This window comes from Anolis sagrei, chromosome 4 (genome assembly GCF_037176765.1).
Source record: "Anolis sagrei isolate rAnoSag1 chromosome 4, rAnoSag1.mat, whole genome shotgun sequence".
In the NCBI taxonomy this organism is placed as follows: domain Eukaryota; kingdom Metazoa; phylum Chordata; class Lepidosauria; order Squamata; family Dactyloidae; genus Anolis; species Anolis sagrei.
The window spans coordinates 171,813,356-171,838,945 of record NC_090024.1 but is presented as its reverse complement, the minus strand read 5'-3'; the positions used below and the strand labels follow the sequence as shown (position 1 = coordinate 171,838,945).

At 41.0% G+C, this 25,590-nt stretch overlaps 1 protein-coding gene across 1 annotated transcript; it reads left to right on the top strand.

The window, feature by feature from the left end:
- Window positions 1-1,788: 1,788 nt before the first annotated feature.
- Window positions 1,789-25,308, top strand: CIMAP2 (ciliary microtubule associated protein 2). The gene is made up of 10 exons (XM_060773565.2): window positions 1,789-1,912; window positions 3,327-3,414; window positions 5,181-5,354; window positions 7,523-7,645; window positions 10,234-10,356; window positions 10,444-10,587; window positions 12,909-13,073; window positions 15,899-16,027; window positions 22,239-22,369; window positions 24,022-25,308. The coding sequence occupies exons 1-10, from the start codon at window positions 1,863-1,865 to the stop codon at window positions 24,068-24,070; spliced, it is 1,176 nt and encodes a 391-aa protein (XP_060629548.2). The 5' UTR covers window positions 1,789-1,862; the 3' UTR covers window positions 24,071-25,308.
- Window positions 25,309-25,590: the final 282 nt, after the last annotated feature.

Sequence of the window (25,590 nt, the reverse complement as noted above, 5' to 3'; positions counted from 1 at the left end):
ATTAAAGTTAGAGCCCCCGTTAGCACAATGGGTTAAACTCTTGTGCCAACAGGTCAGAGGTTCAAATCCGAGGAGAGCGTGGATGAGCTCCCTCTGTCTGTTCCTGCTCCCCATGTGGGGACATGAGAGAAGCCTTCCACAAGGATAGTAAAACATCAAAACATCCAAACATCCGAGCGTCCCCAGGGCAACGTCCTTGCAGACGGCCAATTTTCTCACACTAGAAGCGACTTGCAGTTTCGCAAGTCGCTCCTGACATGAGAAAAAAAATTAAAGTTAAACCAGGAGTGTTCAAATTTTGTAACCTATAGGACTGCAGCCAGGGTCAGTGGGTGCACAATCACTCACACAAAAGTTAGTGAAATCCTACTAGCATTATGTCCCACACAAGATGTATCTGCATTAAACCCACCATGTGGAGAGTTCAAAATACATAGTTTAGAACTGGGAGAGTTGATTGCACTTTGTTGAACTATCCATAATCTCTCTATATATTACAATTAACACTCTAGAATTTCAAGTCTACACTAGATTATGCATTTGGTTTCCAGAAACAATATAATACAGGTTTTCATTCACAGTAATTTCTTGGATCTGCACTACAGATCTTCCAAGGTTTGCTGAGGTGGTCCTATGTTCTGAAGAATATGTATTCTTCTCATTTTAAAAAAATAGGTACAGAATCATAGTGCAAAAATGACATTTCACTGGTGCATTATAGTGCTATAGTGGAGATAAAATGGTCCAGTATTATTGGATGCATTTCTGAGCAACCTGAGAATGTGGACAGGATACTTGGGAAAGGTGACAGTCACCGCATGTAGAGTAGACCCACTACGATGGAATTCAGAGTCTCTGTTTTGCAGTGACTCTAGTCTTTCTTCGAAGGGTAGACTCAGAAGGTGGGGCTAGAGGATGACTATTTGACACCTTTGCCACTATCCAATGGTGCTTCTCAGTTGGTCCTTGGTTTCTGCAGTGATTTGGTTCCACGACCCTGCATAGATACCAAAATCCATGGATGCTCAAGTCCCATTTTATACAGGTAAAGGTTCCCCTTTGACATTAAGTCTAGTCGTGTCCGACTCTGGGGGGTGGTGCTCATCTCCATTTCTAAGCCGAAGAGCCAGCGTTGTATGTAGACACCTCAAAAGTCATGTGGCTAGCATGACTGCGTGGAGTGCCGTTACCTTCCTTCAGAAGTGGTACCTATTGATCTACTCACATTTGCATGCTTTCGAACTGCTAGGTTGGTAGAAGCTGGGGCTAACAGCAGGAGCTCACCCCACTTTCTGGATTGGAACCGCCAACCTTTTGGTCAGCAAGTTCAGCAGCTTAGTGGTTTAACCATCGGGGACTCCTATTTTATACAATATTATAGTAAAATCCTGTGCTTTATATGTGCCTGGGAGATAGGCAGTACAGCTTGGAGGAAAGAAGGAAGATCAGTGCAAGTGGTACAGTTTTAAAAATGAAAGAAAGAAAGAAAGAAAAAAAGAAAAGAAAAGAAAAGAAAAGAAAGGAGAATCAGCAACAACCAGTTAGAAATTTCTTCAGAACATATACTTGTGTGCTGCTGTGAAAGATGAACAGCAAATGAATTGAATCACTCGACTAGATCTGGAGTGGACCTTTCCTTCCATACAGACTTGACGACAGATCCAGTACAAGCCAGTCCTTGTGAGCAGAGGACTGATCTGAATGCTTGCCCCTCCCAGACACAAAGAAGCAGAAGTTCAGGCGTGTGGCATTGCCATGGCAGTAGGATTCCAGAACCCTTCTCAGCAGCAGTCTCCAATCAGGAAGGTGGCTGTGCTTCTCCTCCTCCTCTTCCTCCTTCTCCAGGCAGTAGGAGATGGAGCATGGAGCCAAAGGGCTTCTTAGGAGCCCCATTTGGGAGTCAAGCAGCCAGGTAAGGACAGTTTCAGCAATATGCAGATGTGTGAGGTTTTTTAAAAATTGTTATTATAAATATCCACACCCATAGCATAATTTGTGACAAGGCTAATCGAGAAACATTCCTGAAAGATTACAAACAAATTTCCAACCTGTAGTACACAAAAAGAACACAGGGATTGGAGGCAATGATTGTGTTCTGTAGCAAGGTCCCAAACGAATGGATTCTAAAATAAATAAACATGTATTAAATTGTGGGTCAATTCGAACTTGAAAACAGCTGCTTTGCTGCACTACAATTGGAGAGATATTGACAAGCTGGAATGTGTCCAGAGGAGAGTGACTAAAATGATCAAGGGTCTGGAGAACAAATCCTATGAGGAGTGGCTTAAAGAGCTGGACATGTTTAGCCTGCAGAAGAGAAGACTGAGAGGAGACATGATAGCCATGTATAAATATGCGATGGGAAGTCATGGGGAGGAGGGAGCAAGCTTGTTTTCTGCTGCCCTGGAGACTAGGACATGGAACAATGGCTTCAAACTACAAGAAAGGAGATTCCACCTGAACATTAGGAAGAACTTCCTGACTGTGAGAGCTGTTCAGAAGTGGAACTCTCTGCTCCAGTGTGTGGTGGAGGCTCCTTCTTTGGAGGGTTTTAAACAGAGGCCGGATGGCCATCTGTTGGGGGTGCTTTGAATGCAATTTTCCTGCTTCTTGGCAGGGGGTTAGACTGGATGGCCCATGAGGTCTCTTCCAATTCTAATCCTATGATTCTATCCAGAGCAGGGATGGGGAGCCTGCAGATATTGTGATATAACAAGTGCCATTATCATGGAACATTTGGGGCAGACTGGATCTGTAGCAAATATCATGAAAATTGGTGATGCTGGAAATTGTGATCCAACATATATAGGTTAGAGCAATGGTTCTTAACCTTTGGGCTGTGGACCACCAGTGGGCCACAAGGATGAAAATCTAGTCCACGAGCCTCCTTCCTCTTAATTTATTAATTTTATTTCCACATCTTTCGCATTGCCTGCCACTCCTTCCCTGTCACTGACCAGTCCTGCCCACTTGGATAGACCGCATCAACTCTGGATTAATAAATAAGGTTTTCTGTGGGCTAGCAGATGGTGATTACTGGAGGGCATATGTTCTGTATCAGAAGCTAGAGCTGATGTGGTCTATCCAATGCAACTTTCTGAATCAGCACCCCAAATAACCAAACCAAATCTAAAGTTGACCAAAAGCTGATTCGTAACCCTTTTGATACTAATCTTGGGGAGTGGTCACTGGTCAAGTGGTCCCTAGTCAAAAAAAGGTTGGAAATCACTGGGTTAAAGAGCCTGGGCTAATTGTTTTGTAAACATTTGGGCTGCTTAATTTGATTGAAATAACAGTACCTCTTTCATTTCTATTTCTTTAATTAGATTTGATGTGTCGGCAATTTATCCAAATTGCAAGAGGCCAAGTACTTTCCTGCAAGCTCCGTATTCCAGGATAGTCTGTTCAGACTTGGTAAGAGCTTGTTTCACTGTATCTTATCTACACAAAATATTTGTTGTGTACATTGGTGAACAAGAACAGGTAATTGAGTGCACACTAGCTTGGCACTTTGAACTTGGTTTGCAGCTATTGAGATAAGCTAAAGCCAAAGGGGGAAAATGCCAGGAGGAGAAAGAAACTGGGACATTTTAAAAGCAGTTGAAAAAATATGACAACAGAGGATTACTGTAATTGGTGCTGTCCCTGACAAATCAGGGCTTTTGGTGGGTATGCAATTGTGCTCTGGAGTATCAGCTCTTTTTGGAGATCTTTGGTGTTTGCTAATGATTTCCCAACCAAGTATAGATCAAATTTAGTTTTGCTGAGCTTTTAACATGAATATAAGGGTACTGTAGGATATGTTCAGGGTGGTATAATAGTAGCACTCACTATGCATGATATTGCTGCTGCATGGATCCAAGAGGGCACTCTAAAATTAGGTTTTAGGGATGTTATCCCACACAAGCCTCCCTCGTAATACAGAGAGGAAATGATGCAATAATGGAGCCCGTCAGATGCCGCTGAAGGACTTCCTCCCTGCGTCTGTCATGTCTCATTGGGGAAGTGTTACTGAAGTGTCTGGAAATGGTGGGGAGGAGGAGAAAATAGGTAGAGATTGTCTTCTGAGCTCAGGAATCTCTATACAATTGGACAAAATGGGGGGAAACATGTGGGATGGCATCCTTCAGATCTGCCCATGTTGAATTGCTTCGGTGCTATGCATGCCAATCACTATCATTTTCTCTCCCAGAATTCTGCTTCGTAAGCCTGGCACGGTAATTTTTTGTAACATTGACACCCCCTTTTAGGAGATAACATCCTACAGTGGGCACTCTCCCCATTTCCCAGATTCGAACTGCTGCCCTTTTGGTCAGCAAGTTCAGAAGCTTAGCAGTTTAACCCGCTGCGCCACCAAGGGGCATTTTAACCTGCATTTTGACCTTCAATATTCAATAGAAATACCGCAACATTGTGAACATAGCTAGAAACCAATTCTACATGAGTCCAGGTCTTCATGCCTGTGTAGATTCACCCTAAGATTAATCTGTGCATGTATGTGCTCCTGATTCTCCAGCCAACATTGAATTTGTTCCTTAGGCCTGAACAGGCTGTGCACTCCTGCTATAGATTGCAGGGTATTTTACCTAATGGTTCATTGTGACTTGTTCATCTTTTTAAAAAGATTGACAGCTACTCAAATAATAATAATAATAATAATAATAATAATAATAATAATCGTCAAGCTACTCTGGGACTTCCGAATTCAGACAGACACAATAGTTTTGGAGCACAATACTCCTGACCTCACGATCGTGTTAAAAAACAAAGTATGGATTGTCGATGTTGCAATCCTAGGTGACAGCAGGATTGAAGAGAAACAACTGGAAAAGCTGACACGATATGAGGATTTAAAGATCGAACTGCAAAGACTCTGTCACAAACCAGTCAAGGTGGTCCCAGTGGTGATCGGCACACTGGGTGCAGTGTCTAAAGACCATGGCCTGCACTTAAACATTATTGGCACTGACAAGATTACCATCAGCCAGCTGCAAAAGGCCACCTTACTGGGATCTGCACACATTATTCGCTGATACATCACACAGTCCTAGACACTTGGGAAGTGTTCAGCGTGTGATCCAATACAATTGCAAGCAGAGTGTCTGCTGTGGACTCATCTTGTTGTGTTTCAAATAATAGTAGTAGTAGTAGTAATAATAATTCTGCATGTTATTTTTTAGAACCGAAAGTTAGGACCAGGAACCTACAGTGTTGACTATGGAGACTTCAGTTCGCCTGCCTCGTTTCAGAAGAGGTTGTCCACCTCTAGCTGGGCCAAATCACTGGAGGCAGCAAGACTCACTCAAATGCCCCATTTTCATTTCAAAGAAATATGCCGCAGAGAAAAACTTCTGGTGAGTGTCTGGATTTGATCTATGGGCTGCATGGGTATGATCAAAGGCTGAAGTTATGAACTTCCTCCATTCAGCTGAAAACATGAGTTAACGTGTCTCCTTTGATTCGGGCAATATATTTTGGATTACTTTCCAAACATTGTTCTATTCCTTTGTATCGTTGGGTCACGGGCCTTATCCCTATTACATACCTAAGAAAGGCTCATAAGATTCAATAAGTCATATGTGTCAAGTTCAAAAGGTACTCTACTGACTCTTTCCTCTTTTTGGAAGAGGTGTGTAATCAGGTCCATGTTGGCATGTTTAATTCCAAGTATTGGTAGTTAGAATAGCTGTTTTACATCCCTTCATTTTAGGATTGTTCTCTTATAACTTGGTGAGTATGTTTCTCTAATTATCACTGCATGGGTGAAAGCACACATATTCAGTTCATCCAACCTATATGGTCATTTTTCCGATCTGTTCCACAGACTGCAGGAAACTTCAAGTTGAAAGAAAGAATTGCTTGAGTGAAGGCTCAGCTCGAGCATTATGTACAGTGAAGCAACTAACTCAGACAGTAGATTAGGAATGTTATGCATTGCCACTAAATTATTAGCTATTTCAGTTACTATGATTTTACTACTACCAGAAAAGGGGGGGGGGGTAAGTAAAGGTAAAAGTTTCCTCTTGACATTAAGTCTAGTTGTATCCGACTCTAGGGGGTGGTGCTCATCTCCATTTCTAAGTTGAAGAGCTGGCATTGTCTGTAGACGCCTCCATGGTCATGTGGCTGGCATGACAGCATGAAGGTACCTTCCTGCCAGAGTGGTACCTATTGATCTACTCATATTTGCATATTTTCAAACTGATAGGTTGGCAGAAGTTGGGGTTCATCCCACTCCCTTTCAGTCAGCAAGTTCACAGCTCAGTGGTTTAACCCACTGTGGGGGCGGGGGGAGACTTTTTGTAGCCTGAGATGCCAATTTAACTTCACTGACCTACAGTAGTATGTATGTTTTGGCTTAAGGCAGCACTTACTGTTCTGGCACAGGTTTCACTAGTCTTACCAAATCTCATTTAGCTTCTCTTCCAAAAATTATGCATGGAATCATATCCTTCACCATTTCACTGTTCAGATTGGAACACTTGTGGCCAAGTAACATCACAGTGTGGTCAAAGGGACAAAAGGAAGAACATATAAACTAGAAGAGGTGGTAGCAGGATGCTTTTGCCTGAGTCTATAGGAAAGAGCAATGGTCTGCCATCTCCTCTCCACTTTTCGCTGCTGAGTGCTAATGACTTTTGCGCTTTGAACTCAATTTGAAGTAACTGAAATTCTCAAAAGATAATGAGAGAATGTGGGTGGAGGAGAGAGAAACTGGGTCATTTTCAATTAGCTGGAAATGTGGGATTAAAGAGGATTAACTGGGACTGTCCTTGCCAAATTGGGAATGTTAGAGAAATATTGTTTCTCCAATCTGTTTTATTAAAGGTACGCTTATTAGGCTTGTGCAATCTGGGTAAACCTTGACCCGTTTCGTGTCCCGGCCCTGATCCATTTTTTTGGGAGCCTTCCAAAATCAGTTTTTGTTCTGGGGTTCCCAAAGATTACTTTTCTATCGACCCATTATTTGGAGGAGGAGGGGGGTCCCAGTTTCCCTTCCTGTCATTTTAGGCATTTAAGCTCTACTCCAGAGGAGAGGCGCTCAGCTGCAGGCAGGCTCACACACTTTCTGGGCCTGCATACCAAACACACTTTCAAAGGCAAGGAGGAAATTTTAATCCAGAGGAAGTGATCTGCTGCAGGTAGGTGTGCACACTTTTTGGGCCTGCATGCCACATGCACTTTCCAAGGCAAGGAGACAAGTTCTCTTACTCCAGAGGAAGCGCTTGACTGCAGGGAGACATGCATGCTTTCTGGGCCTGCACATTGCACACACACACTTTGCAAGGCAAGGAGGCTGCTCACGAAAAGCAGGAAAGGAGCCAGGACAAGCTCCCGCTTGCTTTCATTTCGATCTGATTTTCATACTGCAATGGGATTTCATGTTTTGTGCTCCCAAAGATAACGAAAGTAACGAAAGAATTGATATAATAAAGGGAAATGGATCCACGCACAACTCTAATGCATATGCACTGTGTCCTCCCCCCACCCAATATTTCTCAATCTGTCTCCTCTCGCCAAGAAACAAAAAATGGGCCCAGGAATTTACGACTTCAAAGATTTCCTGGAACTTCAGGAGAAGCGTCCTCACAGTATTAGAGGGATATGCAATACTGGAGAAGTGAGATTTAAAGACCGTATCAGGGTATGTACTGACTTCTTTTTTTGCTAAAACAAGTAATTTTAAATGTATTTTTAAAGAACAACAAGAACACACCCGTCTGCCACAACCCACGAGCCTTCCAGATGTACCAAACTTCAACCACCACCAGAAATTAGGAAATTTGTAATCTAATACATTTAGGAGGCACCTGGGTTGTGTATTAGACAATCCAATATTTTTCATAACACAGAAGTGTCAAATAGTGAAATATGGCTGGTGCACTAATGGCACTGCAAAATGTATGCTCATATACATAGTTAATAGAGCAGGCATGGGCAAACTTTGGCTCTCCAGGTGTTTTGGACTTCAAATCCCACAATTATGGGAGCTGAAGTTCAAAACACTTGGAGCGCCAAAGTTTGCCCATGCCTGTGATAGAGCCACAGTGGTAGGAGTATATATGATATGACATTGACATAGCTGTGCCTCTGACATAAAATATTACTCCTCAATTGCTATATGCATATTATAAGCAAAGAGAATGTTAAATGATCAAAAGATGCCTTCTGCATACATTCCTGTAACATTGTTCCTAATCTTGTCCCAGCAAGGAAAATATTATAGTAAAGTCAATTAGAGAGATACTTCAACATAGAAGGGTTACTTTTTGGTATATCAGCTGTACAATAACTTTACTATATAGTAACCAAATAATTATGCGAGTTGTGGTCCAAAAAAAGTACTTCTTCAAGATTTCAATCTTTAATCCTTTAAATAAGTACAGGTTGAGCATCCCTTAACTGGACCTCCAAAATCTGAAATACTCCACAACCCAAAATTGTCCACATGTGTGACTGAAATAGATTGCTTTCTGATGGTTCCATGTACACAAACTTTGTTCCATTAACAAAATTATTTTAGATCTGGAGCTCATCTTCAGGATATTTAATTCTGTATTCATATACAAACACAAATATTCCAAAATCTTGAAAAATACAAAACTGCAAACACTTCTTTTTCCAAGCATTTTGGATATCTAATTATCTTATGACCTGAATACTGGTTTTTGACAAATCAGCCTTCATTGTTCTACTTTCTACTGTTTCCCACCCAATCAGACCTGAGATTCATTAGGGCAGCAAATGGAAGAGATAAATTGTTGGACAATAACAGTATCAAAATATAAAAATCAGTCATTTGGTCTTTCTCCCTGCACCATAATTCAGAGATGGGGATCACACAGCTCTCCAGGCATTGCTAAACTACAACACCCAGCATTCCCGATCATTGCGTTTGTCAGATAGGAGTTCTGGGACTTGCAGTGCAACAGCATCTGGTGGGCATCATGTTTATTATTTCTTCCTTCGTCAATGTGAGCACTCATATAATTGGAGGGACCTTCTACACTGTCATATAATCCAGAATATCAAGGCAGATAATCCACGCTATCTGCTTTGAACTGGATTATCTGAATCTACATTGCCATATAATCCAGTTCAAAGCAGATAATCTGGATTTTGTGCAGCTGTGTAGAAGGGGCCTTAGGCAGTTTCTTTTGTAGAGAAGAGCAGGTTTATTGTGAGAAGACGTGAATTAGCAACAGGATTGGCTTGACCATCATAACCAGTGCAAAGGTGCATATCCCCTCCCATGATACTGAGAGGTAAAAATACAGAGAAGATATTGTGGTAACAATCTTAGTAAAAGAAATCACGTAAGTGACATTAGTATTTATGAAACAAGAGCGACTCATAGTGGAAATAATTTATTACTGCTATAGTTTGCTTTCTAGGAAGACAACCTCACTTCCAAAGTATGGTAAGATCCCTTTATCCGTGGAATATGTTTCCTGACCATACTACAGTTATGTGAAACTCTAGATATGACTGAATGCCATGTAATTACCTTACTTCTGATCCCGCTGTAACATAGAGTTGAATTAGAGCACCTAGAGATTCCTAAAGAGATATATTTCCTAGGAATTTGCAAGGTCCTCCAACACAACTCTAAGTAACTTCCAGAGGACATATGGAATCTTCTGAAAGATGTCACAAATTCATTGAGTGACCATTCCCTTTAGTTGACCTTGGATAAATCCACTGTCTCAGGCAATAGCAAATTCTCTCTGAACAAATCTTCCCAAGAAAACCCTAAGATAGATTTGTCATACGTCAGTGCTGACTTGAAGGCACACAACACCAACAAAGTCTTGCCTTGTAATGCTCTAAAGCAGTGGTTCTCAATCTGTGGGTCCCCAGGTGTTTTGGCCTACAACTCCCAGAAATCTCAACCAATTTACCAGCTGTTAGGGTTTCTAGGAGCTGAAGGTCAAAACACCTGGGACCCACAGATTGAGAACCACTGCTCTAAAGAATATCAGAGCATAAGCCCAAGATCTTCTTCAATATTTAGTGATCCAGTGGAGCTTCTGAAGTCTGAACATCAGAAAAGTATTTGTGTTGGACTTCTAGAATTCTGCACCTAATAAGGTTTCCCTACCTATAAGAAAATTACACTTTCTCAGTATTTCTATGACTCTGTGGCTCATCTGAAACTGGGGAACAGTTCTGCTGTATAATGGTGTTTTAGTGATTGTATCATTAAGGGTTCCTTTTTTCATCTCCCCTTAGGAATGTTACCCTGGTCCAGGGACATATGGGAATCCTTATGAAAGCCTGCAAGAAAAACGCCCTGTGTCTGCACTTGGAATCATGGACAGCCAAACTACAAAATATTTTTCCTTTCCTTGTACGGTAAGCTTGGGTTCCTATTTCTCCACTTGGTTGCTCTTGACTGCTTTTAGTTTCTTACTGTTTTCTAAATTCTTGATTGTTGTTTAGGGGAGTGGCTTGGGACCTGGCACCTACGATATCAAAAGCGGGATAGACGAAATGCTGAAACGCGTGGTCAGCAAGAAAGGCCCTTATGAAACATTCACAGGAGACAGGTCAAAGCCTATCAAGTGTGGGCATTATGCTACTGATGTATGTATGCTCGACTTCTTTGTTTTCATTATTTTCTTCATAGGGCCCACTCAAAACATTTTGATGGCATTCTTTCCCTTCCTTCTGTCTTTTGGATAACTAATAGGACTGGTTGGGTTCCTTCAACATTGGTGATAGGCACTGTTAAGCAGCGGTTTAGCATAGGGGTTAAATTACATGTTGCATGTACCTTGTCCATTGTCACGAGACTCTCCCCTCCAGCATCTGTCACCTAATGCAACTGCTTTATTTTCAGGGGGAAAGAGAGTTTGAGTTTCACAATTGTAAACAAATGCATTTTGTTCACTGAAATTGCCCACTGCATTTTTGCCAGCTGATAATAATATATGTCATCTTCTTCAAGGCAATAAATCAGCAGGGCCTACAGAGATCGCGGACAGCCCATTTCATCAAGAGGCATTAAGTGGTATCTGGGAAGGGATTGACAGAGAGATTTCTGTAGGCATTGATAATTCATTGCCCCCAAAGAAGATCATATACAATATAATTAACTGGCCTTCTCGGTGGTGCCCCCCTCCCCACCTGTGGAATTCATTCCCTGAGGAAATTAGGCCATCTTCATCCCTCCTCTCTTTTAGATGGATATGGGACCAGGCCTTTGGGTAATCTTGCAGACTGACAAGGACAATGATGACAATAGCTATGGAAATGGATTATGATAAACTGAATGGAATCACTAATCACAGAAGTTGGCGAGATGACGACCACCAGTCTGGCTTCTTTTTTACTAGATTTTATTGTATTAACTCAATGTTTTTAACTATTTATAATTACTGTTTTGTTGCGTATTGTATTGTGTTTAATTGTAGGCATCGAATATGTGCCGACTGGAAGCCACCCTGAGTCCCCCCTAGGGGGTTGAGAAGGGCGGGCTAAAAATACCCAAAATAAATAAAAAATAAATAAATTTCAGTGGACAAAATCAATTTTTAAATTTTGGAGGCACAGGCCAAAATCCAGTAGGACAAAGATGGAGCAGAAGTCATTTTACTCTGTTGTTTCTAATTTATGGATTGGGATTTAGGGGAGTGGAGGCTAGTCTTTAGTCCCAATTTCTTCTCCAGCAATTCAACAGGACTTCACTACTGCTTAGCTGCAGGAGTGTCCCCGGGTATCTTCTAGCTGCCTTACACTCCAGGGGAAATTGTGGACTTAATGACCACTTCCCATTGTGGATTTTAAAAGAAGATGAGGAAGAAAAGATAGGCACAGGCAAAAGCCCATTATTTTAGATGTCTTACATTGTAGCTGTGTAGCAATGTTTGTGTCTACTATTTTAAGAAGTTAGCCTAGGAACAATTAAGATTAGAGTGTACAAATGGGACTTTTTCAATTTTCTATTCATTTGATTGTATAAGAGTTGAAATGTACAAGCTGCAATATTGTTTCTAATGTTCCTCTCTAGCACTTAGGACCATGGGTAGCACTATAGGTTTGTGGAGATATTATGTGGCAACAGGAAATAGACCATTGTTCTTGGTCTCATGATGTTCAGCTCACAGAATTTGGATACTGTGGATTTTGGTAGTCACAGTGCCTCTTTTTTATTTACTGAATGGACACAATTTCACATTAAGTCTATAGCTCATCGATTATTAATGCAATAATATACAATGACGGTTCAAAAGTGATCCTGCTAATTTCATCAGACTTACTTTTTTATATGGGTATATATAATCCTAGTCCAAGTGGAGCAGCCACCAAAGGTTCAAAACCCCATGACAATGATTAATACTGAAGGACTTGCAGTGGGTTTGATCCACATTTGCTATTCCTTGAAAAAAAAAATCAATTCAGGAAAGTGTCAACATCCAGAAAAGGTATTTTTAAGGGTTTTTTTTCTGCAGTTATTTAAAATTTGTGTAATATTGAAATGTGAGTAATGTTTGAAAACTATAATATTCAAAGACTTTCTTGTAATGGGAAGAAAATTACTAAAATTGCTCACTACTCCCTTCAAGAAAATAAATGAATGGAGAATCACACCCATAGACTGTACTGACAATTGAACTTTACTTCAATACTGGCAATGAAATTAGATCGTTCAACCCATCTGAGGACTGAAGGGTGATTGAAGATAGGACACATAGAATAGGCAGTTCCAAAGATGGGAAAGGCTAGAGCTCTAAGGAGAAGGAGGTCCTGTCTTCTGGGGTTGATGCCTCTCTTTGCTTTAGGATGTGAAAGTGTCAAATGTGATTTGTAATTGTTGTTACTGATGTTACCCCATGCTTTTGCTAGGCAACTTTATGTTTCCTTCTTTTTCCATATGAGTTTCTTTCTTCATTTTATGCTGCTAGAAAAAATCCATTGAGCTGAGTCGCAGCAAAGTAAGGAGCTTCTTGGAAGAAATGAAGACCAAAGAAAAAAGGAAACATGGGGTTTTCAGCAATCTTGCTCGATTTCCAGAATATCCATCTGAACGGATCTTCTGGTCTACTATTGGCTTGGGTCCAATTGAAAAAGTAGGTGACTTGTAGTGCTCCTGTATGATTAGTCCAACGTCAATGTCTTCTTTAGGCAGTGAGGTCATTGGGAAGTGGTACCAGTGAAAAAGAAAATCTGACTCCTCAAATGCCCCCCTTCTTTCATTTTTGAAGTGTTAAAAAGGATTGCTAGTGGGAACCATGTGGTTGGTTTAATCATTGGACTACAACTGTGAGACAAAGCCCATGAAACTCATGGATGAACTTGGGCAAGAGGAAATCAGTGGCAAATACCTTCAAAACAAATCTTGCAAAGAAAAACTATGATACTCTTGCCTTAGGGTGTCCATAGGCTGGAAATGCCATGACCAGCAGTTTGGTGGTTGTAGTATAGCTGCTGACGGATGTTTCGAAGGGGTCAATCACCCTCCTGTTTGTAAGAGATCAGATTGACCTTCTCAGTAATGATTCACAGGCTATAGTTGATATGGATGTACTAAGAAATATATAAGCACATATATCTATTGTATGTAAGCTCATTGAAATACAGTGGAAGGCTAAAACCCAGAACCTCAACCCATGGCTGATATCAAATGAGAGACCCCCCCTGGGCACACAGAAGACTGGGCGACTTGGGAGGCACTGAACAAACTGTGCTCTGGTACCACGAGATGCAGAGCCAGTCTTAAGAAATGGGGCCACAAAGTGGAGTACATTACATGCAAATGTGGAGACCACTTATTACAACGAAGTCTGAGCCCTGGCACATGCAACACCAGAGGCGCTCCATGTGGCCAGCTACTGACCAAAGGACATTTAATAAAATGCCAAGTTTTTAAGCTTTCTGGATTTTTAAAATACATTACAACTCTACCCTTAGTTCATTCTGATGCAATAAATAAATATTGAAATATAGGAAATTAGATTTTTAGATGCAGTAGCTAGAAAACAAAGGAATGTTCAAGAGGTCAGTTAAATGTAAAGGCAAAGGGATGATCTGTTATCTGTAAATTCAAAGTACCAGGGTAAATTCAAGGCTGACACTGAGCCCCTTCTACACAGCTGAATAAAACCCCACATTTTCTGCTTTCATAGACTCATAGACTCATAGAATCAAAGAGTTGGAAGAGACCTCATGGGCCATCCAGTCCAACCCCCTGCCAAGAAGCAGGAATATTGCATTCAAATCACCCCTGACAGATGGCCATCCAGCCTCTGTTTAAAAGCTTCCAAAGAAGGAGCCTCCACCACACTGTGGGACAGAGAGTTCCACTGCTGAACGGCTCTCACAGTCAGGAAGTTCTTCCTCATATTCAGATGGAATCTCTTTTCTTGTAGTTTGAAGCCATTGTTCCGCGTCCTAGTCTCCAGGGAAGCAGAAAACAAGCTTGCTCCCTCCTCCCTGTGGCTTCCTCTCACATATTTATACATGGCTATCATATCTCCTCTCAGCCTTCTCTTCTTCAGGCTAAACATGCCCAGCTCCTTAAGCCGCTCCTCACAGGGCTTGTTCTCCAGACCCTTGATCATTTTAGTCGCCCTCCTCTGGACACATTCCAGCTTGTTAATATCTCTCTTGAATTGTGGTGTCCAGAATTGGACACAATATTCCAGGTGTGGTCTAACCAAAGCAGATAGAGGTGTAGCATTACTTCCCTAGATCTAGACACTATGCTCCTATTGATGCTTTGAACTGAAATATATGGCAATGTGGACTCAGATAACCCAGTTCAAAGCAGATATTATGGGATTTTCTTCCTTGATATTCTGGGTTATATGCCTGTGCGGAATGGCCCTCAGTCTAATGGAAAGTAAGTGGTAGGGCTTCTTGATGGATGGACTGAAAATATAATTTTTATCTGTAACTGTATTTTAAAAGGACTGATATATGTACCATATCTTGAGAGGGTCAAAGGTTATCTCTGTGACATAGAGCAGACTGTGCATGTAGCTTTGCCTGCTTGTAACAGAGGGATGTATGAAAGAAGAGAATTCCCTTTTTTCGTGGCTCTGATTTTTGGAACAGATTTCCAGCAGAGTCTTACCAGCTGGTAAATAAACTTGGTTTTTTTCTTCCAAGTCTCAGGAAAGGTCTCTCAGGGCCTTTCCACACAGCTCTATATCCAGGAATATCAAGACAGAAAAATCCACTTCACTATGATCATTCGGGAGTCCTGCTGAAATGGGACGTAGCTATGATCAGCTGCATAAAAGAGCTTTGCAGGGGACTGCTCTTTGGGAGAAAAGTATTAGTTGTATTAGGACATGAATTGTAGCTGTTTTCCCACAGGATGTGTGGGAAATTATTTTGGGAAGTTTGCTTGTTCCTTGTTTCTTTGGGAACCTTGGGACTTTGTGTTTATGTTTTGAAGTCAGACATTAAAGGGACTAAGTGTTTATGTGACTGTTTTCAGTAAAACATTTTTTACACAAATTGGGTGCTGTGTTGGCTAAACTCTGCCTGCATTATGCAACAGAGTCCTGGAACACAACAGAAAATAACACAAAGGCACATATCACCAAAGTACACTCCAACATAGATTTTAGTTTATTCAAGTATTTTCTTTCAGTCACTATGCTAAGGCAAATGTGTAGTTACACCTTAATAAACTGGACAGATATGATAACATCATAACTGCATGGAATCAAGAGGGTTCATGCTTTCACCACACTGAAATGATGCCACCTTTATGGCATTTTTAGATCCTTTGTGAGCTTGTGATAAGAAACACAAGAAAATGCTCAGGATGTTCTTGTAGAAAAGGAAAAAGTTACACTTATTGTTCATGAAATCCATCTTGGGATAGGAAAAGTGCTAGACAAAAGAAGATTACCTAACCATTACTTATGCCTTTCTTTTACAGCTCACAGCTGGTCCAGGCTCATATGACATAATGCCTATTAAGAGAAAAGAATTTGAAAACCAACCACCATTCTGGGTTGGTGCGAAGAGATTTGACAAGAAGGCGTGCCGTGTCTTCTTTGGAAGTGCTGTGAGTAAAAAGCAATATAGCAGGAAAAGACCAGGCCACACGCAAAGTTCCTTTTCTTGGACTCTCTTTTTGGACCTTTCTTTTTTTTATGCATCTGTTGAATAAAACTTACCTTAGTGTTGTGATTGTGTCTTAGGACTAACCAACCTAATAGGCTTGTTGTGAGAAAAAGGTGGAAAGGCAGAAAAAACCTTGTACATATTCCCCAGTCTCTTGGCAAAATAGGATTATCTAAACATGCTCCAGGGGCCCCTGGTGGTGCCGCAGGTTAAACCGCTGAGCTGCTGAGCTTTCTGACCGCAAGGTTGGCAGTTCAAATCCAGGGACTAGGGTGAGCTCCTGGTGTTAGGCCAAACTTCTGCAAACCTAGCAGTTAGAAAATATGTAAATGTGAGTAGATCAATAGGTATTTGGCGGGAAAATAACAGTTCTCCATGCAGACATGCTGGCCACATGACTTTTGAGGTGGCTCTTCGGCTTAGAAATGGCGATGAGCATCACCCCTCCAGAATTGGACACAACTACACTTAATGTCAAGGGGAAACCTTCACCTTTTTAAACGTGCTCCAGAAAATGTAGAGGACTTTCCGTTCTTTTTATACAAGCCTTTAGCTTTGGAATGGGGCCCAACTTTAATTCATGTTTCTATATTGACTTATTGTTAATAGGTCTCTTAACAACTCATTCAACAAGATTACAATGGAAGGACAATAATGAAAAAACTGTTTAAAATGAAGAAGCACAATAATACCCCAAACAGAACCACAGTATAAAACAGAAAGAAGTCAAACTGCTGGAAGCTATTAAAAGCATGAGGTCAGATTTAGTGCCAGAGAGAGAGAGAGAGAGAGAGAGAGAGAGAGAGAAGGGATGAATCCAAGAAGGGATGAATCCTAGGTCAGCTGAGGAAGACATTTCAGAATGTGAACGCTGCAAAAATCTTCACCTTAGCAGACTTTAGCAGACATCATCTCAATCTTGAAAGGAGGTGGTGCCTCTATAGTTGATTTCGGTTGGCAACCCTATTCAAGAGGAAGAATTTATTTATTTATTTACCTTATTTATATCCTACCTTTCTCTACCCCATGCAGGCCCATAGTCAGGATTTAGATTCGGGATGGGCTGAGCTTGATTCGGGGGGGGGGGGGGGACTGAGTCTGAGTGGAAGATGGTCTACCCTAGCAAACCTTTTGTATCATTACCCCAATACCCCCATGCATATAGGATATATTGAGCATGGTGATCAGATCATGATATGAATAAACATAACAGTTTAATAATGTAAGGCCTTCTCACGGACCACCATGAGAATTTCGGGGGGGGGGGGCTGAAGCCCCTCAAGCCCCCCCCCCTCCCGGCTATATGCCTGTCTGCATGGGGAACTCAGGTCGGCTTACATGTGGCACCTACATAGTGCCTTAAAACATACAATGTTAACTTAAAAATAAATTTGATTAATTTTAATACTTTCCAATGTTAATCCTATAGGAATTTCATAGGACTTCACAACTCGTTATTTAGAACTTAAAAGATATGGTTAATCCATTAATTAATTCTATGTCTGTCTCACCTTTCTCCAGTGAATGGGATTTGAACATCTTACACATGGTACAAATACAATAAATATGTAAAAGGAACGAATAATAATAATAATTTATTTGTAACCTGTCCTATCTCCCCGGAATTTGGGGAAACTCAAGGCAGTTTCCAATAAAAGATGGCAAACATTCAATGCCATAATAAACAATAGAAACAAAACAAATCAAATCAAAACAGTAAACAAACACATCATTGCAAACTTATAGTAACTGGCCAAAAAGGTAAGTAAGCTAAATAGATATGGTAGATCTAAATGAATCGCAAACTCAAATCCCTTTTTTAAAAAAGTATGCCTGATAAGAGGAAAACAACAACAACAAAAACCATCCACCAGACCCATATAGTTAAAAGTTCCTTCTGGTGCAACCACAGCCATTTCTCTAAGGGAATTATTTGAATAAAAAGACTTTTGATTCTACCTGCCCGGAGGCAGAAATAGCAACAAGGAAAAAGCCAGCTTAGCCTCCTGCAACAGGGAATTCCCGAACTTGCCAGAGGCCATGAAAAGAAGAAAGCCCTTTGAAACAAGGCAATTTTTAGCTCAGTCATCATATGTTCTCCACAGTCAGCCTGAGTCAGCAGTCCAGCTGCATTCTGTAGCCCAGGGCAGAGTCTGAACTATTTTCAAAGACAGCCTTACACACAATGTTTTGTTTGGTGAAGCAAAGGGCAACACAACATCCCCCTCACATTCCACATACAGAAGTGAACTTTCTAATTCTACTTCAGCACTGACAAAGAAAGCATTGAGTGCTACGCTTACTGTGAGGCCATTTCAGAGATAGAGGACAGGCCACGTGGCATACATCCATTCACAGCTCTATTCTTCCAGAATAACTGGGAACTTCTTTTCTCAGCATCTGCCTCCAGAGGTTGTTGCCTTGATATGGCTAATGGCAGGGCTGGCCTTCCGTACAATTCATTACAGGTATTTAGCCTGAATTCTACTGTTGATAGTTTGGAACAATCCAAATATTACACTTCTCTGCACAGGTTATGGCTTGGACATTAACAATGGTTTAAATTTATTGTCAAAGGCTTTTCACAACCTCTGAGGATGCTTGCCACAGATGCAGGCAAAACGTCAGGAGAGAATGCTTCTAGAATATGGACATACAACCCAAAAAACCTACCCAGTGGTTTAAATTGTTTTATTGCCTAATTGTTTAAATTGTTTATTGTTTTATTATAGTGGCTTATGTGCTGGTCTGTCTTGTGTTAATTTTGATTGTGGAATTGGTTATGTTATTAATTGGATGGTTTATTTGTTATTTTTATGTCTGTAATTTAGTATTATTATTTATTTATTTCAAGCATTTATACCCTGTCCTTCTCAACTCAGACCAGCTTACAATAGGCAATCATTAGATGCCAGACATTGAATTAGCAAACATAATTAAAACAATCATTAAAACAATTTAAACATTCAGAGATTTTAAATTCTAAAATATCGCCAGTTTAAAAACGTGATCCATGATCAGCCCATTTGCCAGTTGCAACAGTCAATTGCATCCAAATCACTGTATCTATTGCTCAAAGGCTTGACTCCAGAGCCAGGTCTTGAGTTTTCCCCCCAGAATATCAGGAGGGAAGGGGCAGATCTGATACCATTTGGGAAGGAGTTCAACAGCCGAGGAGCCACCACTGGGATGGCCCTCTCTCTCGTCCTCACCAGTTGCGCTTGTGAGGGTGGTGGTACCGAGAGCAGGGCCTCTCCCAATGGTCTTAGAGTCCTTGAAGCTTCATGGAGGGATATGTTTGGACAGGTAAACTGGGCTGGAGCCATTTAGGGCTTTATAGGCTAGTGCCAACACTTTGAATTGTGCTCGGTAGCAGATTGGCAGCTAGTGGAGCTGGCATAACGGGGGGGGGGGGGGGGGGGGGGTTGTTTACTCCCTGAACCCAGCTCCGGTGAGAAATCTGGCTGCTGTTCATTGGGCTTGTTGAAGCTTCCAACCAGTCTTCAGAGGCAACCTCACGCAGAGTGCATTTCAGTAGTCTAAACGGGATGTAACAAGAGCGTGGAGTACCTTGGTCAAGTCAGACTTCCCAAGGAACGGGTGCAGCCACTGCTGAAGCCTGGGTTATTTATTATTATTATTATTATTATTATTATTATTATTATTATTATTATGTGTGAGAGATATTTGCACCAATTCTTATTCATTTTGCCAAAAATGTTCAATGTATTTGTTCCACCTCACTACTATATAAATTTCACTTAGTCCATATTATTTTATTTTATTATTTTAGTTATTGTATACATTCCACTTTTAGATTTCAATTATTTTATTTTATTATTTTAGTTATTATATATGTTTTACTTTTAAATTTCAATTTGCTTCCTGTTTTCAATTTCATTTTAACTAAAATGTACTTGCCTAACCTCTATAATCAAAGTGGTGTGCACATCACACATCTGCCATCAATGATAACAAAAACAATTTAAAGCTGTCGTTTCTCCAGATTATTTCCTAAAGCATACACAAAAAGGATAGTCAAAAATATAGCAGTTCTGCACAGCTTACAATGGTTTCTTCCAAATAATGCTTGACTGGCTGCATCTTGTAATTGAATCCTTTAATACCTGCCCCCTAAATTAAGACCGGAGCCCCTGGTTGCACAGTGGGTTAAACCACTGAGCTGCTAAACTTGTTGACCAAAAGGTCATAGGTTCGAATCCGGGGAGCAGCATGAACTTCTGCTGTCAGCCTCAGCTTCTGCCAACCTAGCAGTTCGAAAACATGCAAATGTGAGTAGATCAATAGGTACCGCTCCGGCGGGAAGGTAATGGAGCTCCATGCAGTCATGCCGGCCCCATGACCTTGGAGGTATCTATGGGCAACACCAGCTCTTTGGCTTAGAAATGGAGATGAGCACCAACCTCCAGAGTCAGACACGACTGGACTTAATGTCAGGGGACAACCTTTACCTTTACTAAATTAAGACCACAATTGTCTTGGTGCTTGCTTGGTGTTAGGACATATTTTGAAATGCATGTGTATAGGCTCACATTGCATAATATGTAGAAGAAGGTAGAAGTGCACCTTACTTTATGTTGGAGGGAGGGGACCCTTTAAACTAGTTCTATAGTTTTCCATTCCTGAAACCTCTTTTAATAATGATGTACCAAAAGGGATGGTTCTGGCGCTGTTCCTACTTCTCCTTGTGGCCTTTCTTGTATTCATCTTTTTTGGGTTCCTGCGGTGAACTGGAACAAAGCTGGAAGAACTCAAACGGTTAGGGAAAGCTTTCCTTTGAAAGAGTTCACTTCTACTTAGGGAACAGGCAAGGACTCCCAGGTACTTTTCTTCCCTTGATGCTTGAGAGCAGGGGACTTAAAAGAGGTCAAGAATGGAGGCTGCTTTCTAATTGATGGGGAACTTCACTGGTGGTGATTAAGTGTCACAGATAATGGGGGTCAGCCTGAACTTCAGCTGGTTTGGGAGTATATTGCAATGGAGGAATGAATTGCTTTATATGCAGAGCAATGCATTAGCTACTTGCAGTAGATGTAAATGGGGCTATTTCAATAACAGGGGCATTGAGTTTAGTGTCCTTGGGCTCAAATGATGACCAGGCTCCAAATTGGAAGATTCCTTCTAAAATGATACCAAAAATACTATTAAGATTCATTGAACCATAGAATCATAGAGTTGGAAGAGACCTCGTGGGCCATCCATTCCAACCCCTTGCCAAGAAGCATAAAAATCACATTCAAAGCACCCCTGACAGATGGCCATCCAGCCTCTGTTTAAAAGCCTCCAAAGAAGGAGCATCTACCACACTCCAGGGCAGAGAGTTCCACTGCCGAACAGCTCTCACAGTTAGGAAGTTCTTCCTAATGTTCAGATGGAATCTCCCTTCTTGTAGTTTGAAGCCATTGTTTCGATTCTATGTTGGGAAGGAGAGATTAGTAAGCATGAGTGCCTGCTTTACAAATACAGGTGTTAGGTACAGAATTGTCACCCCATTCAAAATAGTGATCACAGTTGAATATTCATGAAGACTTTCAATTCCCCAAACTTGAATTGTGAGGAATCACAGCAGGTGACTAAGCAGGTGTTCTCTTCTGCATTTCCACAATAACATTAGAAACATCTATAAGGCGGAATGCACAAGTTCATGCATCTCTTTCCTAAGGATTACATTTTACATTCTGTCATGGCCGTGTAGTGGGTGTTTAAGGGCTTGGTAATCTGTTCACTGACACTTTTTATAGTATCTGTTAAAAGCTGTGGAGCCCCCGGTGGCACAGCGGGTTAAACCACTGAGCTGCTGAACTTACTGACTGAAAGATCAGTGGTTGGAATCTGGGAGTGGGGTGAGCTCTTGCTGTTAGCCCCAGCTTCTGCCAACCTAGCAGTTCGAAAACATACAAATGTGAATAGATCAATAGGTACTGCTCAGGCAGGAAGGTAACAGCGCTCCATGCAGTCATGCCGGCCACATAACTTTGGAGGTGTCTACGGACAATGCTGGCTCTTTGGCTTAGAAACGGAGATAAGCACCAGCCCCCAGAGTTGGACACGGCTGGACTTAATGTCAAGGGGAAACCTTTACCTTTTCCTTTTTATTAAAAGCTGTTGTTTGCCTACTTTTTTCCTTACAGAACCCAGTTGGAGTTGGTCGCTACAATACCATGAAACATGAGAAGTATCCAAAGAAGATCAGATATCGTTCACTTTATATGAATGAAACACAGCGTTACCTTAGTAATATGGAGAGGGACAAGTGCTTGCAGTAAGTTTAGACAAAAGTGAATATTTCAAAATAATCTGTAAGAAATTGAAATCCTGTTTGAGCATTTCACTAGATTTTTACTTTATATATTTGGTTTTATTTACATCCTTTTCTTCAGGATGCCAAATTTGGATTACAAGTTACCTTTAAATGTAAGAGGTTACCCAGTCAATTTTAAGTTGCGGATCTGAATCTGCATTTTATCAGTGTATTTTAACTCGGTGTATCTTGTTGTATACCTTTGATTAGTGTTTTATCTCATTTTAGTTATGTTGTATCCTGCAGGAAGAGGTGGGTATTATTATTATTACAGGCATTCCCCAAGTTATGAACAAGTTTGGTTCTGTAGGTTTGTTCTTAAGCTGAATTTATATCTAAGTTGGAATAGGTCCATTTTGCAAGTTTAATTCCAATCTCTCTCTCTCTATATATATCTTAGGAAAGGTTTAATACCCCTATGGGGTTTGTCCCCGTTCAGAAGATTTAACCTTGCTTTCTGTCCCTGTGGATTTTGAAAAAATTGGCTTGTTTTCAAAACAAGGATTGATGGGAAAGCTTCAGTGGAGATACCTTTTCCCCATGAAAACTCTTCCAGGAGGGAATTTCCCTTCCTAGGAGTAGATTTCTCTCACTTCCTGTTGTTTCACCCCCATTCTTAACTGTGGGTCGTTTGTAAGTTGGATGTTTGTAACTCAGGGACTGCCTGTGTATTACTATTGAGAAATTTTGGATCTCTTAATCAAATCTGTACGACTATCCATTAGCAAACATTGTCTAGGTTAGCTTATAAAACCAGTCTAATGCAGTGAAGAAAAATAAAAGTCGCAAGCTTTCAGGATTTTGAGGCAGATGCTTTGAATGAAGACATTTAATGTAAACATGGAGAATTTTGCTGATTTGTTCTTTTGCTATTTTACTCTAACAGACATTACAGTGCTCCTGAATTCCAATTTAATTAGAATCCTTAAAATTAATCCCAGAATTGGAAGATTTGGATTACATTTTGGGAATGTTGATTTACTATTGCAGGGCTGCAGCATTAGTTTCCTATCCAAATTACACTAGGAAGGAATTGACGAGAACCAGCCTGGTTCCTTTTTCTTTCATACCAGGGTGGTGCACTCCAACTAGGCAACATCTTACATTTATTTAGACGTGAAATGCAGATCAGCAATGGAAGGGTGGAACCAGGCCCGTAGCCAGGATTTCATTTCGGGGGGGGGGGGGGGCTGAGTTTCGGGGGCTGAGTCTGAGTGAAAGAGGGTCTAGCCTAGCAAACCTTTTGTTTTTTTTTAAATAATCTTTATTACTTTTCTTAAAATTACAGATATATAGATAGATAGTGCTAGAAACTTTCAGACTTATAAAGTTTCTTGCTGTGCAGAGGGAAAAACCAGAAAAACCTTTTGTATCATTACCCCAATACCCCCATGCATATGGGATAAATTGAGTATGGTGATCAGATCATGATATGAATAAACATAACAGTTTAAATAATGCACCAGTAAGGCCTTTTCGCGAACCCCCATGAGAATTTCGGGGGGGGGGGTGAAGCTCCTCAAGCCCCCCCCCCCCCCCCCCCCCGGCTACATGCCTGGGTGGAATATAAACCTTTTAATGACTTTGTCTTCTCATATCATCTGTTTTTCCAGGGAAAGGATCACTCCTCACACTAAAAGCCACTGGAACAATTCAGCTTAAGCAGCCATTGTTTCTTCTCAAACATTTCACCATTCAGATATCAGCTGCATTCCTAGTTGATTTCCATGGCATACTCTGCCAACATGACTGAGAAGAATCAAAAGAACACCTCAACATTTGTTGCACTGAGAAGCCTGTTCCATACGTATTTATGATAATCTCTTGGTAATTATGTTGTCCACTTATACCATTCCCTTCACTAAAAATAGAGCCATTTGGTGAAATTTGGTAGATGCATGTTTTGTCCACAACTGGAAGACTGTGTCCAATTCTGGGTACTGCAATTGAAGGGAGATGGTGACAAGCTGGAATGTGTCCAGAGTATGGCGACTAAAACAATCTGGAGAACAAACCCTATGAGGAATGACTTAAAGAGCTGGGCATGTTTAGTCTGCAGAAGAGAAGGCTGAGAGGAGACGTGATGGCCATGTATAAATATGTGGGGAAGAGGGAGCAAGCTTGTTTTCTGCTGCCTTGGAGACTAGGATGTGGAACAATGGCTTCAAACTAGAGGAAAGGAGATTCCACCTGAACATGAGGAAGAATGTCCTATGAGAGCTGTTCTGCAGTGGAACTCCCTGCCCCAGAGTGTGGTGGAGGCTCCTTCTTTGAAGGCTTCTAAACAGAGGCTATATGGCCCTCTGTCAGGGATGCTTTGAATGCAATTTTCCTGCATTGGTAAGGGGTTGGACTGGATGGCCCATAAGGTCTCTTCCAACTCAATGATTCTATGATTTCAATCTAAAGCAAGTCTACTACCCCTATGTGAATAATGAAACTGCTGACACAGAAACACTATCAATGTAAACTCTGCCCAAGGTTGCCGTTTGTAGTTTTTGAATCCCCCAAAAGAACTGAAAGACCTCTTCCCAGTTAAGAGACCTAAACACAACTAGAATAGACCCATTGAGTCAAGTAACAAATGAAATCTCAACAAGTATGTAAAGTGTTTCGGTTTAGTAGGCCTACTCTAGTTGGGACGAGCAACTGGATTTAGGATAGGAAAGAAAATCATGCAACCACCCACATATTGTTGGACTACAAATCTCAACATCACTCAATAGCATAGTTGGTGTCAATGAATGGTGGACAGTTCCCATCCTGGATGTAAGTCAAAAGAGATATTTTTAGAGTGCCCCTCCTTCCACATTTCAATCATCATTGATGTATAGTGGGTAGGTCAGCAGCTTGTTCTTTATTCTGTATATGTGCCTTCACATTGCCTATCAATTTATGGTGACGGGTTTTTAGGCAAGGAACATTCAGGTGTGTTTTTGCCATTGCCTTCTTCTGAAATACACTGGTGGTCTTCCATCTGATTATTAACCAGGATTGACCCTGTTTAGCTTCCATTTCTGAACATATTGGGAAAAGGGCTTTATGCAATACAGTACTCTTCACATTCCTGAAGGAAAAAGTTAGAATTCTCCTACACAATTGGATACTATTTAATACTCCAGGCGTGGGGGACAGCCATACTGTCTTAATTTGAAATTATGGGCAAAAATGATGGGGAAAAG

What these genes read in the sequence shown, in the direction of transcription:
- CIMAP2 (XM_060773565.2), top strand. Translation starts at nt 1,863, where the DNA reads ATGGAGCCAAAGGGCTTCTTAGGAGCCCCATTTGGGAGTCAAGCAGCC. An exon ending in ATTTTTCCTTTCCTTGTACG is followed by an intron (nt 10,357 to 10,443) that starts GTAAGCTTGGGT and finishes ATTGTTGTTTAG; the next exon opens with GGGAGTGGCTTGGGACCTGG. An exon ending in GTGTCTTCTTTGGAAGTGCT is followed by an intron (nt 16,028 to 22,238) that starts GTGAGTAAAAAG and finishes TTTTCCTTACAG; the next exon opens with AACCCAGTTGGAGTTGGTCG.